Here is a 15,033-nt window from a genome sequence, read left to right on the forward strand (position 1 = left end):
GATTCATTCAAACATAAAGTACTCCAGGTTGTACTTATATTTCAGTTTTATTGAAGGCATAGGAAATTTATTAATTTAAATTACTAAAGAAAAGGTGTTTTCCATGCTCAAAGTATCTTATTCGACGTCTGAAAAGATAACTTTACTTAAAACTTACACATATCAGATCATTTTCATATTAAATTAGATGTGCATGCACCAGTTGCCAAAACTTATTCATTATTCCTACTAACTTGTTTTTTTTTTTGCACTAAATTAACATTAAAAATAACTACTCATAATTTGTCTTTTATGACTATTATAACATTAGAACTACCTGGATGCATACAATTGTTGTGAACTCAATAAACAAATTTAGAACTAAAGTGATTACGCTAAAATGTGTGGTGTTTATTTTCCAAAAGTAATTTGCTTTAATAAAACGATTTACTAATGATCTACTCAATTCTAAATCTTAAAAAACTTCGAAGCATGCATCTGCAGCATCAGTTCATTTTTGGGATTGGATCTTCCAACCCATGAAAGCGTAACCGTAGGCATATACAGTTTAATATTAAAACATCTCCTCAGCACCCAGCAAATTCAAGGTTAGCCGCGATGTAACAACATTTTCTTCTACCCATTGGCAAGCTGTCAGCGTATACTTTACATAGCAAGCAAACTGCTAAAGCTTCCTAAGAGAATGAGATAATGTGCATACGGTTTAGCTTGGCTAAAGTATGCGCCCTGTTCTCGTGCAGATCTATAAACGCTCGCTGCAGGATAAGCGAAATGTTACCAAAACTATGAACGACTAGGAACGGATGCACGCTCGTCAACGGATTTGCCCGAATCGAAATAGTGCAACGTGTGGCGTAGCGCTGTTGGAACCATTGCTGCTAACGAACCATCACACACTACCATCAGTTTCGTCATCATCATTGCCGCCACATCGTCATGATGGTCGTGGCGTTTGGAAGCTAAACGAACCCATGCTAACCCCATCGTGCCATCGGTTTCAAAGCCACAGCCACAGCTTCTGCTACGTACGAATTGGACTGTAACAGAACGGTAAAGCTAGCACATGTCCTCCTTCACGTTACACACCAACGGAAGAAAAAGTATACAAGAAGCCCTTTATTCCCCCAAACCTGCTTCATCTGGCGATGCAGCGAGAGAGATATTTTATTGCAAATATATTTATGTTATTTGATTTTGATATGAATATGTTAGCACTTTATACAGATGTAATAAAACATTCGCATGTCGGCTCGCTGCTCTTACCGAATGCGCGCCGGCCCAACGATGGCAGATTATGGGGACCTTAGTATCGGGCTCGTTTCACATTCACATTTCGTTTCCATCACCCAGCATCATCACCGGCGAGTGGAGCGTGTGAAAAAGGGCAAATAAATTTTCCACAACCACACCACCGCACACCCGGCCGTTCCGTTTTTTCTACCGGCACTGGATGCAGGTGAAGATGGAACCATCGAGGGTTTCGTGTAATGGGCAAGTATTTATGGGGAACACATGCTTGAAAAGTAAAAGCATGACAACCTTCCATACCGAAGGTAATAGCATGTACCCGTACCGTCAACATGGGGCATCGGCTAAACTACCGAAACATACATTATGCCGGGACCGGGTAATACGGTGTGCGCTCGCTGTTTCGGCACTCGCATTTGCTGGACAGATGACATTTGGTTGAGGGCTTTTTCTGGCATTACCAGGCAGCCTTGTACGCTGCGGATATTTCACCAGCACCAGTACCATGCGATAACGCTCAGGATGTGGGAGGAAATCGAAATTTAGCCACGCCTGCCAGCTACACGTAACCCTTGACCCCAACCGGAAACGAAATGTTACGCTACGGACTTTTCAACAGTGCGATGATCAACAAACAGCTTTCCGTGTGAAATATTAAGCATAGCGAATGATGTACAGCAATCTCACTAAGCTAGTGAAGGCGCAACGATGTGATTTAGTTTTACGCATATAGTACTGTGCTACATGCTCGACATTCCTGTTTGATTGCTACAAATCAAAGGTTAGTGGTCGTTTCGTTTGAGTGAAGTTTTATATCACGGCTATATAACACAAAACACATACATCCATTTGCGACACCGATAAATACATTAGGAAAAATGTACGCACCACAGGGGGTGGTAAACGTTCACAAAAAGTGATGCTTATTTAAGTGAAAATTTTATAATAATGAACATTTCTCAATAATTGAGAATAACATAATTGAAATATTCCTTGAGTAACTATTGTAACAACAGTGTTCTGTACAATTGTACTGTACAACGAACGAAACTCATAAAATTTGTTTGTTATTTGATTTCGAGTGGACGATTTTATTAGACAATTTCTTCATCAAGATGACTGTTATTGATTGTTGTATAATTGCTAATGGCACAATTTTTACCTGAAATTGGTATTGTAATAATCTAGTTAATGATATAAAATGTAAACCACGACACAAGCATAATCACAAACACAGCATAATTAAGACAGATCCAGTAAACAGTAACGTCTTCTTCTTCTTCTTTGGCCCGCTCTTATTGTTGAGCACGTCGTGCTGACATGGCCTGGTCACCAATACGTTTCCAGGAAACTCGATCCAGGGCTGCCGCTCTCCATCCTCTGCTGCACCCGATCTCCGATAGGTTCTGCTCCACCTGATCCAGCCAACGGGCTCGCTGCGCTCCTCTGCGTCTCGTGCCGAACGGGTCGCCGACGAGGACCTTTTTGGTGGGGCACGAGTCCGGCATCCTCATGACGTGCCCCAACCAGCGTATCCTTCCGGCCTCAAACAGTAACGTACTATGGCAAAATCTCTGCCTTCCACGCTAAACCCACGCTTTTGCTGTAATCAATTATTAATTTTTAAAATTTGACGGTAAGACATTCAAAGAATGTCTTCAAGGATTTCTAAGAACTGCCTGTACAAATAACGTACCCAGAAAGATCTTGTGACCATTTCGTCAGAAATTAATTGTGTGTTGTTAAGTTGACATCAATGAGTGGTATTAATACCCTTTTGCTGCTAGCAATCTTATTTTCTATGGCAACGGATTTACATGTGATCCGATTTTCTGTATTAATGATGTTTCTGATGTTAGGATTTGTTTATTCCTTTAAAATCTTAAAAAGATTATTGGCACTCCGGTAATCTGTGGCGGCATGATGGTAGCAGCGCAGGTCATCACACGAACGAACTCATGGACCAAAATCTCATCAGGACCAGTCCCCCGTACGCATGGCTGACGTTCCAGCTATGTGTAGTTTAATTCAAAGAAAGCCAGAAATGGCAGACCTAGACCTCGTGAGATTGGCAGTAATTTAACCAAAACGCATCGCAGCAGAAAATGAATTGTTAAAATGATTTATAGGTTTCATACTTGAAAGAGATATCCTACAACACAAACACAAAAACATCATATCACTCCATTTTTCAACGTATCACTACACGGATGTACTGATTTGTGGGAAAATACCCACCTTTACTTATCCACAGAAAAACAACATATAAAATGTGCTCCATAATATCACAATTTACTAGCCAGGCAGCGCTAGGGTCGTGGTTAGAAAAACAACGGTGATAATTGAAAATAAAACCGCATAAACATACTTTCCACCGGCGCAAACACAGCGCACGGTGGAAAAACAAGCACAAAAAGAGAACATAATTATGTTTCCCACTTTGCCGGAAAATCAATCAAAGTAGTCCGAAGTTCAACAGAATGGAAAATGTAAAGCTCAATGAACGAAACAAAAAAAAACAAATCAAACACCAAACCGGAAAACGAAACGACCACAGCAGGCGAATCGTCACCATCAAAGAAGAGAAGCAAACAAAACAAAAAAAGACAAAACCATTCCACTGCAATCGACCAGCCAACCATTTGCATGGTAAAAGCTAATAAAAATGATTTAATGGTTCTAATTTTGTGGGAAAGCTTTTACTTGCCTCTTCATCACCATTTTGTTGGTTGTTTCACTGGCCCGCCCCAGTTGTGGTCGATCAAATAAAGCTCCAACTCATAGACGCTGGGCTTTGATGGATACCGTCCTTCGCTATCAACGTGCGCTGTATGAGCTAAAGCGAAAGGACGAAACGGCGTGGAAAGCGAATGAGAGAGAAAGTGTTCGAAAGACACACCGGTGTCTGCCTTTATTTCGTGAAACGAAATGAAATGGGGAAAGGATTTTATGTTTGCAGTAATCATTATCCCTTGGCGTGGCGACTTCAGGATTGCATTTAGCACCTTTGTCTATGAGTTTAGTTTTATTATATTTTCAAAGAAATTGTTTTCTCTCTCACAGCGTTGTCGCCCTGCTTCATTATCCCTTGAAATGAATTACGACATCGTAATAAAACCATTTTGTGCCCAACCTTACGCAAAACAAAACATCCACGAGGCGTCAGGTCGAATAAAAACAACACCATGTTACAACTGTCAAACCAACGGCCACTGAATAGGGATACCGCTCACAAGGATCGATCGAACAAATTGTGCGGCGTGGGACGTGGAACATAATTTGTGGGCTGTTTTATGCGTGTCAGCCTGCCAGCCAGCCAGCCACTGTTCTGCCTGTTGTGCCCCAATGGTAACGATAAACGACCCCCGATGTGAGCGCAGCATCGCAGGAGTGTCCCCGCAGGACATTTAGGAGATTGATTAGCCTTGCCCGCCTCTCTAACGACCGCTTGTCGTACGGCATGGCTACGAGTTGCACGAGCGATACGTTGTTGAGGTTGGTCTCTGGCTTCACACACATAGAGATATAGGCGCACAGTTTGCCAAAGCCTTCACATATGGTAGACGTCCCGGTGCGTCCATCGACTCTGCATGTGATTTTTATCACTTTTGTAGGCGCACCCAGGCGGAGGCAAAGAAGCCGGGCGGGATCAAAGAGCATAGCAGGGCACACCGATAACAAGGCCATAAATTTCTTAATTTTCATTTATCAAAATAAATTCTAGCCAGGTGGTAGCAGCTGGTGATGGCAAAGAAGCAAAGCGGTCGGTGGCACACCAGCACACCTGAGAGCAGAGTGTCGTTTATCTTGTGTCCTTTTTGGAACATGCACTAACCCGTCCGAGATTTAACCATTCCGGGTTGTTCGGAAGTGACACTATATTGAACACTTACATCCTCGGCACTTATATTCACTATAACCAATAACCACACTCTCTTTGGCTACTTTATGATTGTGAAGAATTAATCTTATGTGTTCCTGATTAACTAATCGAGTATTTTTATCAAATTCTGATTCGTCTCTTAACTATTAAAAACCAAACTATGATAAACATTACAAACATGGTGTTCGCGCGCTCAACATTCCAATCAATAAAATAATTACAGTTACAAAATAAACTCATCTTGTTACACAATACAAAATTTCGAAAGTTAAAGCACGTTTTTCATAAATAATGAGCATCCAGTATTCTTTTTTTACAAACCAGCAAACCGTTTGAATATGTTATTTTCATCATGTGTTTCTACATAATTCGATTTTACACAATACATCAATTGAGTTTTGTTGTTCTATAGCCAAATAAGTCAATGCTTTCTCCCTCCGATCGATGTATCAGTTACATACGTATGCAATCTTCAACCTTATTAAAGAATCCAAACTCAAGACTCGTCGCACAACTCAGCTACCGTGTTCACAATGTGAACACAAATCAATCATCGAAACGGTACAGCCATCGTAGGTCATCACCTGTAAACCATCCCTGAATCGTAAAGTATCGTACAACCGTAACCAACCCGACCGCAAACGAGCAAACAAATATTTTCCAATCTATCTTCAAACCGTACTCCCAAACATTGCTACACACTCGCGTGCTGCACACTGTACGTCTTCTCACTTTCAAAACCAAAATCATTTTTCAAGAGCACTCTTGAATAGGTTTTTTTGACGCGACATCAGACTTTCGAATGTCCTTCGAAACAAAGAGTGAAATGGTAGGCGGTGCGTTCATACCTGTGATTTGTGTAGGACCGTGGGGTAACGCATACGACACTCTAGCGACGGACGTATGACAGATTGATGCACGCTTGTTTTTATGTCGTGCCTACACATCCGCTGGCCAGTTACATTGCTTGCTTATTGAAACTTATTTATGCCACCATGTGCCAACGAAGCGCGGGATGCTCGCCAGGATCACAATTAAGAACCCGTTGCGATCGTAAAGCACACGTGCATAGTACCGTTGATACTTTAACTCGTACCTTCCAATCACGGCCCTGGAGAAAACAGTGGGCCCATTCCGCTCCCTGTCACACACCCAGCAGCAAAAATCCCATTCGGAAAAGTAATAAAGAACAATTGCGTCACATTCGGTTGATTTATAGATTCGATCCGTCCCGGGAGGTTTGCTGCCGGGGTTGGCAATGCAATGCTCTTTCTTACTGTGTAAAGGATTCCACCGAAAGAAAGCGCAACCCGTAACGGGATGTGTAACGGATACACTAACAGCATAACCATAAAGCATAGTTCAGATCGAACCGAGAATTTACGTGCCACGGTGGAAGAACGGATGACTCGTTACTCCTTTCCACCTTGCGGCACGGAGGATGGGAGAGCTGGGAATGGTGCGGACGGTGATTGGAAATGTCCTGTAGGGATTGTGCTTGCGCATTGCGCTTTCCAATAAACCGTCAAAGTAAGCGACGGTTATGTGGTTGATTTGATGAATGGTTGTACGGTGGTTCCGTTCAAAGGCTTTATTTCACTATTCTTATAGTACTAAATTATGCTTTTGTCTCTGATGCAGTTGCTACGAACTGGTTGATACGAATGAAAATGTTAAATATCAGTACAAAGGAAATGAATTGTTTGAATAGTTCAATTGACGACACAATCAAAAATGGGCAAAAAATTTAAAAAGCTTAATTAAAGCTTAGTTCATTCTTACTACAATTTTCTGTAAAACTAATTTTTAAAAAATCTATCTTTTGTTGCGAAGAATCATGGAAATTTATCATGATTAAGTCAGTCCGATTCCGACGAAAAGCATGTTGGATAGAATTTATAAATTCTATTTTAGAATTTGAATAAAACACAACAACCCAAAGTTTGTGTGTATATTGTACTTCATTCTATGTAAATTTGCATTCAGGTAATCTCTGAGTTACAAGTTGTCTAATATTCGTGGATTATGACACACGTGAATTTTAAAATTTTGTAGTTTTATAAACGTATTACACAAAATACAAGGAAGAAAATATATCATGGAAGATTCTATTTCGATCCAGTTAGTTTGAGTTTTGTTTATTATTTTGTGCAAAATGAAATGTGAGCAAATAGGTGAAGTACTGGCTCTAACTTTCCAGTTTAAACTATATTTCATTTGTATTGGATGTACGAGAATTCAAGTATCTCTAATCTCTGTGATCAGCCTCTCAGGGACTTGCGGTACACAGTCATATTGTTATATAAAATATTTCATATAAAAAATGATGAAATAGATACTCTTCTACTAGCCACAAGTTTATTTATATCCTCTAAAAAGAAACATAAAATAAATATGTACGTAGTGAAAACAATCTCGTTACAAAACGTCCCTTTTTATACCGATATTTTGCCGTCCGCAATAGCTCACCCAAACTACCGCAGCTTATTTTTGCTATTATTTATGACGAACAGCGAAACCATATTGTTACACCGAGCTTACAACTAACAGCACAGTTCCAATAACTGTACGTACGGTACAGATCGGTAGATTGCCCGTCAGGTGAAATGGAAATGGATGAATTCCAAGTTTCTTGTCGCTGTTCCGTTTCATTGCATTCAGCGGCGAATCAGTTGAACGTATCAGAAATCTGTAATTTATTTATAATGTACACAATTCGAGGTACTCGTTAGGGGATTTATGACACCAATGCTCGTGGTTGAACTGGATGCGAACACCAATGCAGCATAGTGAAACACTGGTGAATTAATGAATGTGATGTTATTTTTGTACCTTTCTGCTGCATATTTCATCTAGAATCGTGAATTTTAGAGACAGTACTTTCATACGAAAAAAAATCTTCCCCAACTGCATTGTAAAAAACATTTTAGACATGCAGCATCAGATTTTAACTTTTTTTTACCGTTCCAACAAAAAAGTTCGATTGTTTAAAATGGTTTATATTTTCATCATTTAAAACGTTTCTGCAATAAAGCAATAAAACCTAAAGATAATTTAGAACTAAACTCCAATAGGTTCTTTATTAACGTTCAAGTGCATCAACGTAACATGATATAAAGTTATTATAATTTTTGGTTTAACTTATCGGTTGTCTGAGGCACACATCAACACTAGTGTAACCCTAATCTCTACATATTATCACGGAGTACGATGCGGAAGAGTGGTTCAATAAGCGAATGGCGAGTAGCAGAGTGTAATTAAATCCCAGTGAGGTACGTGGGTATGGGGCAGATAGAAGATGACGAGGACTTAAGCGGTGGGCAAAAAGGTAGAAGTCCAGGGAATAAATAATGTTAAGAGCGTCCGCAGCATTCGACAGCCCATTTTCCAGGGTATACAGACCTAACAGTTGGAATCTATGCTATGTTTTCCTGACTGCTAAACCGGTGGAGTGATCGTTGGACTGTTGCGATGCGATCACTGGTTGAGTAAGCAGTGAGAGCCCAAATAACACAATAATATTCAAGCAGTGGTTTCACGAGTAAACAAAACAAAACAGTACGAGTTAAACATAAGAAATCATTTAAGCCTCTCGTCATTCTTTAGATTAATCCTAGCATTTTGCGGCCTTATTCAATTGTTTCCCCGATGTGTCTTGAGAAATCCCAAATCGTATATATTATAAACATGAATTATTTTAATAAAAAAACGTTAAATTACTTCATACATTTTGTGACAATAAATATCACCACATCGCCTTATACTGACTCTAGCAAACGTGTATGTTAACCTTCACATTTCTTTCTGTCGTGCCGTTTCAGATAAACCAATCTGTCGTCCGGATCAGAAGAAAATCTACGGCGTTGCCCGGAACGAAGCGGCTGAGATCCTTTGCCAGGTCGATGCTTATCCACCACCGGAGTCGTTCAAGTGGTCCTTCAACAACACCGCCGAAACGATCGATATGCCGCAGAGTGGATACCGCGTTCATGCCGAGCAAGCGTCGTCACTGACCTACACCCCAGTAAAGGTATCGAAATCGGCGAAAGGGGACCTTTTAATGGGGCCCACACACACACACACAAATAGACACGTATCTACAAGCACATTTCGAAGCCTGAAGTTTCATTGCCCACACGATGCTAGGATCCTACTTCAAACACTCCAAACCTTGTCCTTACACGAGCAGAGTGTGGGATTCCCCACACGCACGACCAACACTCGCTGACAAATGTGGTTTTTGAGGGGCATGTAGCTGCATGAAGGCACATTTTCAAACACACACACACACACTTACTCCTAACAGCACGTGCCAAACAGCGTTGAAGCGACCTGGTTCCGAACGGCTGGTTGGTAACGAAATTGTTGATGTGCATAAATAATCAACCGAAGCCGAAAGGTGGATGTTGTCGTTTTCCAACTGGCCACATCTCCGTTGCTGCATATACAGAAAGCACCTAGCTCCATTGCAGGGATCTGGGTGGACCGGTGTATTTTCAACGCAGGTCACCACCATGGCTAGCTGTTTCGGGTTGCAGATTGCTTGTAGTTGTCATCGACAAAGCAACATTCCTCACGCCAATTCTACCAAACCGGAACCACATGAGCAAACTGCTGTCCGTATTTAATTAAATATTTAAATCACCTGACCTGATGCAGGGGCAAAAAAATATGACAGAACCGATACCAACAGCACGTGGAACAGCTACCTTTTCCTACATGCCGAATAGAATGCACAGCTTCAAACCGAATGTCACATTAAAACATTTCCCCTGACGAAAATGACCGAGTTTTTGTTTTGCGACCAAACCGTCCGGCCGTTTTTGGGGTCAACAATATAAGGTAGTATGAGAAGTAAAAGCGAAGGTGAGTTGCTGCTCTATAAAAGCTGCACAACTATGCCACACCAACTGACTGGCTTGTGGTAGTGTGGATAGAAGTGAACTACCCAGCACGCGGATTTTAAGCTGCCCGGAAGCAAGGCAAATAAAACGACAACCTCCCTAGGGTCTGAGAAAACTATGAACTAGCCGGTAAAGGTGTTCCACCCGTTCGTGCCTGTATGGTGTCCCCCTTTACCGGACCCTCCTTTATTTATTTGCAAGCGTTTTATTTTTTTGTTATTTTCACACTAAACAGGCCTCCCAACCTCGAAATGTTCGAAACATGCCTTCGACGTTGAGGTGAAAACATAGCTGGGTCTGGCTGGGTTGAATTGCGTGCTCCTGCTTTTTCCATACCTTGTGCGGGGACAAAGCCGTGACAAAGTGGCGAGAAGCTGGGAGAAAATATACTTTATTTTTCATCACTTTTAAAAGCATTTTACCATTAAAGGTAAATTTGTTGCATGTTGCCATGGCGAAGCGTCCGACGTTGTGTTTTCGACCGAGCCGGAGCCCATGTGCTCCGAGAAAATGGGTTGCGTGGAGCTACGGGTTATTTTTTTTTTTTCTCGTGGGACAAGGGCAAGCGATGGTACGAGCGGTGAATCCGTGTTTTCGATCGGCAAAAGTGCTGCACGGAAAAGCCGTCGCCTCACTTACTGGCGGATATAATTTTTCATAAACACTAGCCATTATTAACATACTATTAGCATAATCCATACGATCACACCACGTATGGACCATCACCGGCTCGAATATACACGTGTGAGATAGAGGAAGAAAGAAAGGGAGAGAGAAAAGCAATGCATTGTGAAGGCACCGGCGGTCGTCGTTCATTCGTGGAAAATGAAAACGATCCTTCCAACGGTTGCCCTGCGAGCAGCAGGACGATACTCACGGCCGGATGCACACGAATGCACTCCGATAGCAAACGACGTGTGCCTCTTTTTGCGGTCGGGCCTTTAGCCGGACCATCCTTCCTTCTCTTGCGCTTTCCGGCATACCGAAGCAACGAACAAATGGGAAATGTGAGGAAAGTGTATCATTACGCTCACTTACCGCAAGGACGGTGTACCCGTGCCCGTAACGCACGAAAACGTAAAAGTGACGGCATGACGTATTGATGGCCCAATTTCACACCATCACTATCCAATGCGAACCTGTTCCCGGGAAACTCCGGGAAAGCTTTGTACAAAATATGAAAAAAACACGATTAAATTATTACCATTTTGAGGCTACGAGGTACGGAATGTTAACGGTCATGCAGATTGCATACGGTGTGGGCGCAAACAACCTTTCGGCTAGATGAAGCCGCTGGCACTTTAGCGCGATGGTTACTTTGTGTGCCAGTTTTCAGCGTAATAACTGCTGAAAATGCTTCTGGGAAACTGGATATTGGAAAATATTGCAGTACCGTTGCCATCATCATCATCCGCATGGCAATGCAAGCCCAGGAGGCATGTAATTTAAAACATATTAGTCTAGTTGTTTTGTATATGAAATTCTTTGAATTACTCGATAAGCTTCATATTTCACAAGTACAAAAAAATGCCGAGTTCATTGGCGTTCCACATACTCTGCCAACGTGCCTTTGGGGCAAAAGGTGCGGTAGGATGAGCCTATCAAAAAGAGCTCCTTCCGAAGCCCATTTTGGAAATTTGGTCTACCTTTTCATTCCCTAGCATACCTAAATAAGGAGGCAGTCAAAGTATTGAAATGTGAAACAATTTTTCAAACAGTGAACCATCGATCTTCTTTATTTCTATTTCAAAATATTTTGGGCTCTTAATAGCCTTTACGGGTTTGTGCGATTCTTTTTTAGTGGCACAACAACCTCAAGAGCCATTTTTATCATTTTACTTAATTTATTAATTTATTTTAGCCATGTTTTATTTAATTTACTCGTAGCCGGTAAGTCCTGCGTAAGGATATGCTTGAGCAACCAGAAGAAAAAAATCAACCATAAGACAAACTCTTATGATGAATAAAGCATAAATGGTTGCGTACGCCATATTGTACACGCCAAAAACCAATGTAATTCAGTCATGCTTGCAGTGTAAATTAAGTTTCTTTTCAAATAATGATATTTTTCCACAACAATTCTGCTAATTCTATCTGCGAAGATTATCGAAGATAGCCTTATTTTTATTGAAAAAGAAACAATAAGGCTCTGGTAAGCTAGTACGAGCTATCCTTAGCAAACATTCTGCTTATTTGAAGTTGTAAAACTATTCAATACTTAATTTTTTTTTCGCAGCTTGTACTGTTTTGCGGACTAAAGGTCTACTTGGCAAAGCAATTTGCTACATTAGTTGCCCATCAACCATCTTCCGAGCGACACACATAGTGAATCGATGCCAGATTATTTTTTGGTGAATTAAATAATGAGTACACTAGCTTCAAATTGCTCCTTTATATGACCACGATCTACGTTTTCTACGCAGATAAATACACGGCTTGCTAAACTTTTCCAGTGCCCTTCGCCATTGTTTGAACTGCGATTAAATCTTTCAAAATAACGCATTCCCAACCGCCCAAACACGCAAATTGAACGATTTGACGAATGGTCCAAGCAAGGTCAGCTTTCTTTTCGCGCTATTTCGTTATCGATATTAATTGCTCTTTTGGAAATTTGTTCGATGGCAGCCGGTTTGCCCCCAGCACGCAACAAGCTCGTAAGCGTGTTGTAAGCCACCTAACAGAACGGGCAACTCAAGTACCTTACTCGATCAATCATAATTTGGCTACCATTATTCTGGCTTTCGTCTTGCGTCCGCTCCATTCAGGTCCGCCATGGGTCGAGCAGTGATTGAAGACCTGTGTAGGTGGCAGATATGCTGCTTTCAGTTCATTTGCTGTTTGCATGCTACTTCGGACCAAAGGTCGAAGGTTGATCTGTCATTTGTATCTCGTGCTAGGAGCTTACATCATCTGCCAGCTGCACCAATGTCTCGAGTATCTCGAGTGCTGGCGGCAGAAACGATTCAATATTTCTCTCGGCAACGTAAACGCTTTAGTTGCACTTTTTCCCCCCTATGCATACACACTTCGAGCGCAAGCAAACTTAAGCAATATTAAGTGTTGTTTGCATGTCAGATTAAACATAGCTCGTACAAACAGCTCCACCGTCTGCCCAGCCGGCACATTCCCAGCAAAACAATGTCCTGTCAGACAGTGCCACCAGCGTCGGTGAGCCACTCTTTCCACCATCCTTTTGACCATTTAGCAAAACAAATCGACCCACCCGTACTGACGAACGTCAGACGGTGACGGCTGACGTTCGGGTGCTCCAAAGTCTCTCTGGCAAACTTGGAGGCGAGGCCGTCGCTTGACGTTTAGCTGCGTGGCAAAGCAAGCTGACATGCCGACAGAATATGAGTTTATAATTTCTACCGGAACGTTGATTAATTATTGTTTGCAAAAATAAACCGACCAACGCACCAAATCACCATAGCCGGTGTCAGGCGGGTAAAAAATTAATCAACCGAGACATTCGACAGCACTTCTACTACCGTGGCAGAACGAGCGTCCATGTTTTCTCTATCGCACGCCCTAACAAACACAATGGAACAACGCTGTAATTGAAAAATAATTTCCATTTGCTTTGCAAACTTGTCTTTGCCTTATTTTTCCTTCAATCGACATTTTTCTGCCCCACCAGCAGCCCATGCTCGCCGGTATCGCGCCTTGCCCATTTTTCGTACTGCGCAACATAATTCAATGACCCCATGAAACCTGCCCGCAATCCAGTTCTGATCCGAGTGCGGTTTGGGTTTGTTTGATTTACGCTACAGCCAGCACACACCGTGAAGTGGCTCGATCAGGCGCCGAAACTGCTCGTGCGGAGCGAAAGGGGAAAAATTGTGCTGAATTCAATTATCGTGCTCATAAATCACGTGTACAACTTCGGCACCGGCCGGCCCCACCCACGGCATCCGAACCCTTTCGACGGGTGGCTGGGCGAAGGGTGCCGAACAGGATTGGGAAAATTAAAACGAGATCAAGCACGGAATTCAGCCGGCTGCTGGTGCTGGTGCTGGTGGAGGCGCCTAGTGGCGCATTATATGAAACTGGCTGCGGTGGCTTTGCAGCGATTAATAGTCCGTTCGATTCGACGCTATACCTTCACACTGCTCACAAACACTTAATGCAATTAAGCTCGTTATTTATTATCATCCTGATCGAAACGCATCCATCCCAGTGAGTGCGTCCCAAGCCCAGGTTTATTTTATGTTTGTTTGTTTGTTTGCAGCTTGCCCGGGACTTACACGATCGAGTGGCACCGTTTGCAATGCGGTTATTTTGAATTATCCCAATTAAATCTATTATGTGGTTCGTGTCGAAATTGGATTACGTTACAACATAATTCAGTTGCGTTTCGTGTCATGTGGGGCAATTTTTCTTTTTTTTTCCGGAGAAAGCAAACCAACAGCGGCGGGGGAGTTAAATTGTCAAATGAATGATTGCGTTAAAATAAGTTTATTTATGATTTATTTGAACGCAAATTCAGACACGCCTGTTCAATCATTAACAAGTGTTGGGATTTTGAGGTGCAAAAATGAATACTGATCAAAGCAAAACTGACGCATATATTCATTATTTGGTTGATTGAAAAATGACCACATGTTTTACCGTTATGCATTACTGTACGAATAAACTTTTGTAGGATAATGCTTCAAATAAGTTTCTCTTGCTAATATAAGTCGTTCATTTTAAAGCATTGTACAAAAAAAAATTTGCTAGATCAAATATTCATAAGACCAAGTTATCAAGCATTTTCAATTCCATATAAAGCATATGTAATGAACATAATTATATTTTGGATACAAAATACCCCACTAGCCTCTACAAGTTAAGTGCCACCAATTAAAAATTATGAAAAAGAGCAAATTCCTCGAAAATAAAACAATGCTACGGTCCCCGCACACCAAACGAAACAAATAGACTCACCCCCTTGACCCTCTCTTTCAGTGTGTGCAGCTGAGTCAACTATCCGTTTTTTCCCCCGAAGCATTGTGT

At 41.7% G+C, this 15,033-nt stretch overlaps 1 protein-coding gene across 1 annotated transcript in view; it reads left to right on the plus strand.

Annotated features, from left to right (window-relative positions):
* Positions 1–15,033, plus strand: part of LOC128709319 (contactin-4) — a 171,183-nt gene that overhangs the window by 119,644 nt on the left and 36,506 nt on the right. Inside the window, exon 11 of the mRNA XM_053804305.1 lies at positions 8,953–9,161. Within this exon, the coding sequence (XP_053660280.1) occupies positions 8,953–9,161 (209 nt within the window). The remainder of the gene's footprint in view (positions 1–8,952; positions 9,162–15,033) is intronic.

Source organism: Anopheles marshallii, chromosome 2, assembly GCF_943734725.1.
Source record: "Anopheles marshallii chromosome 2, idAnoMarsDA_429_01, whole genome shotgun sequence".
Lineage (NCBI taxonomy): Eukaryota > Metazoa > Arthropoda > Insecta > Diptera > Culicidae > Anopheles > Anopheles marshallii.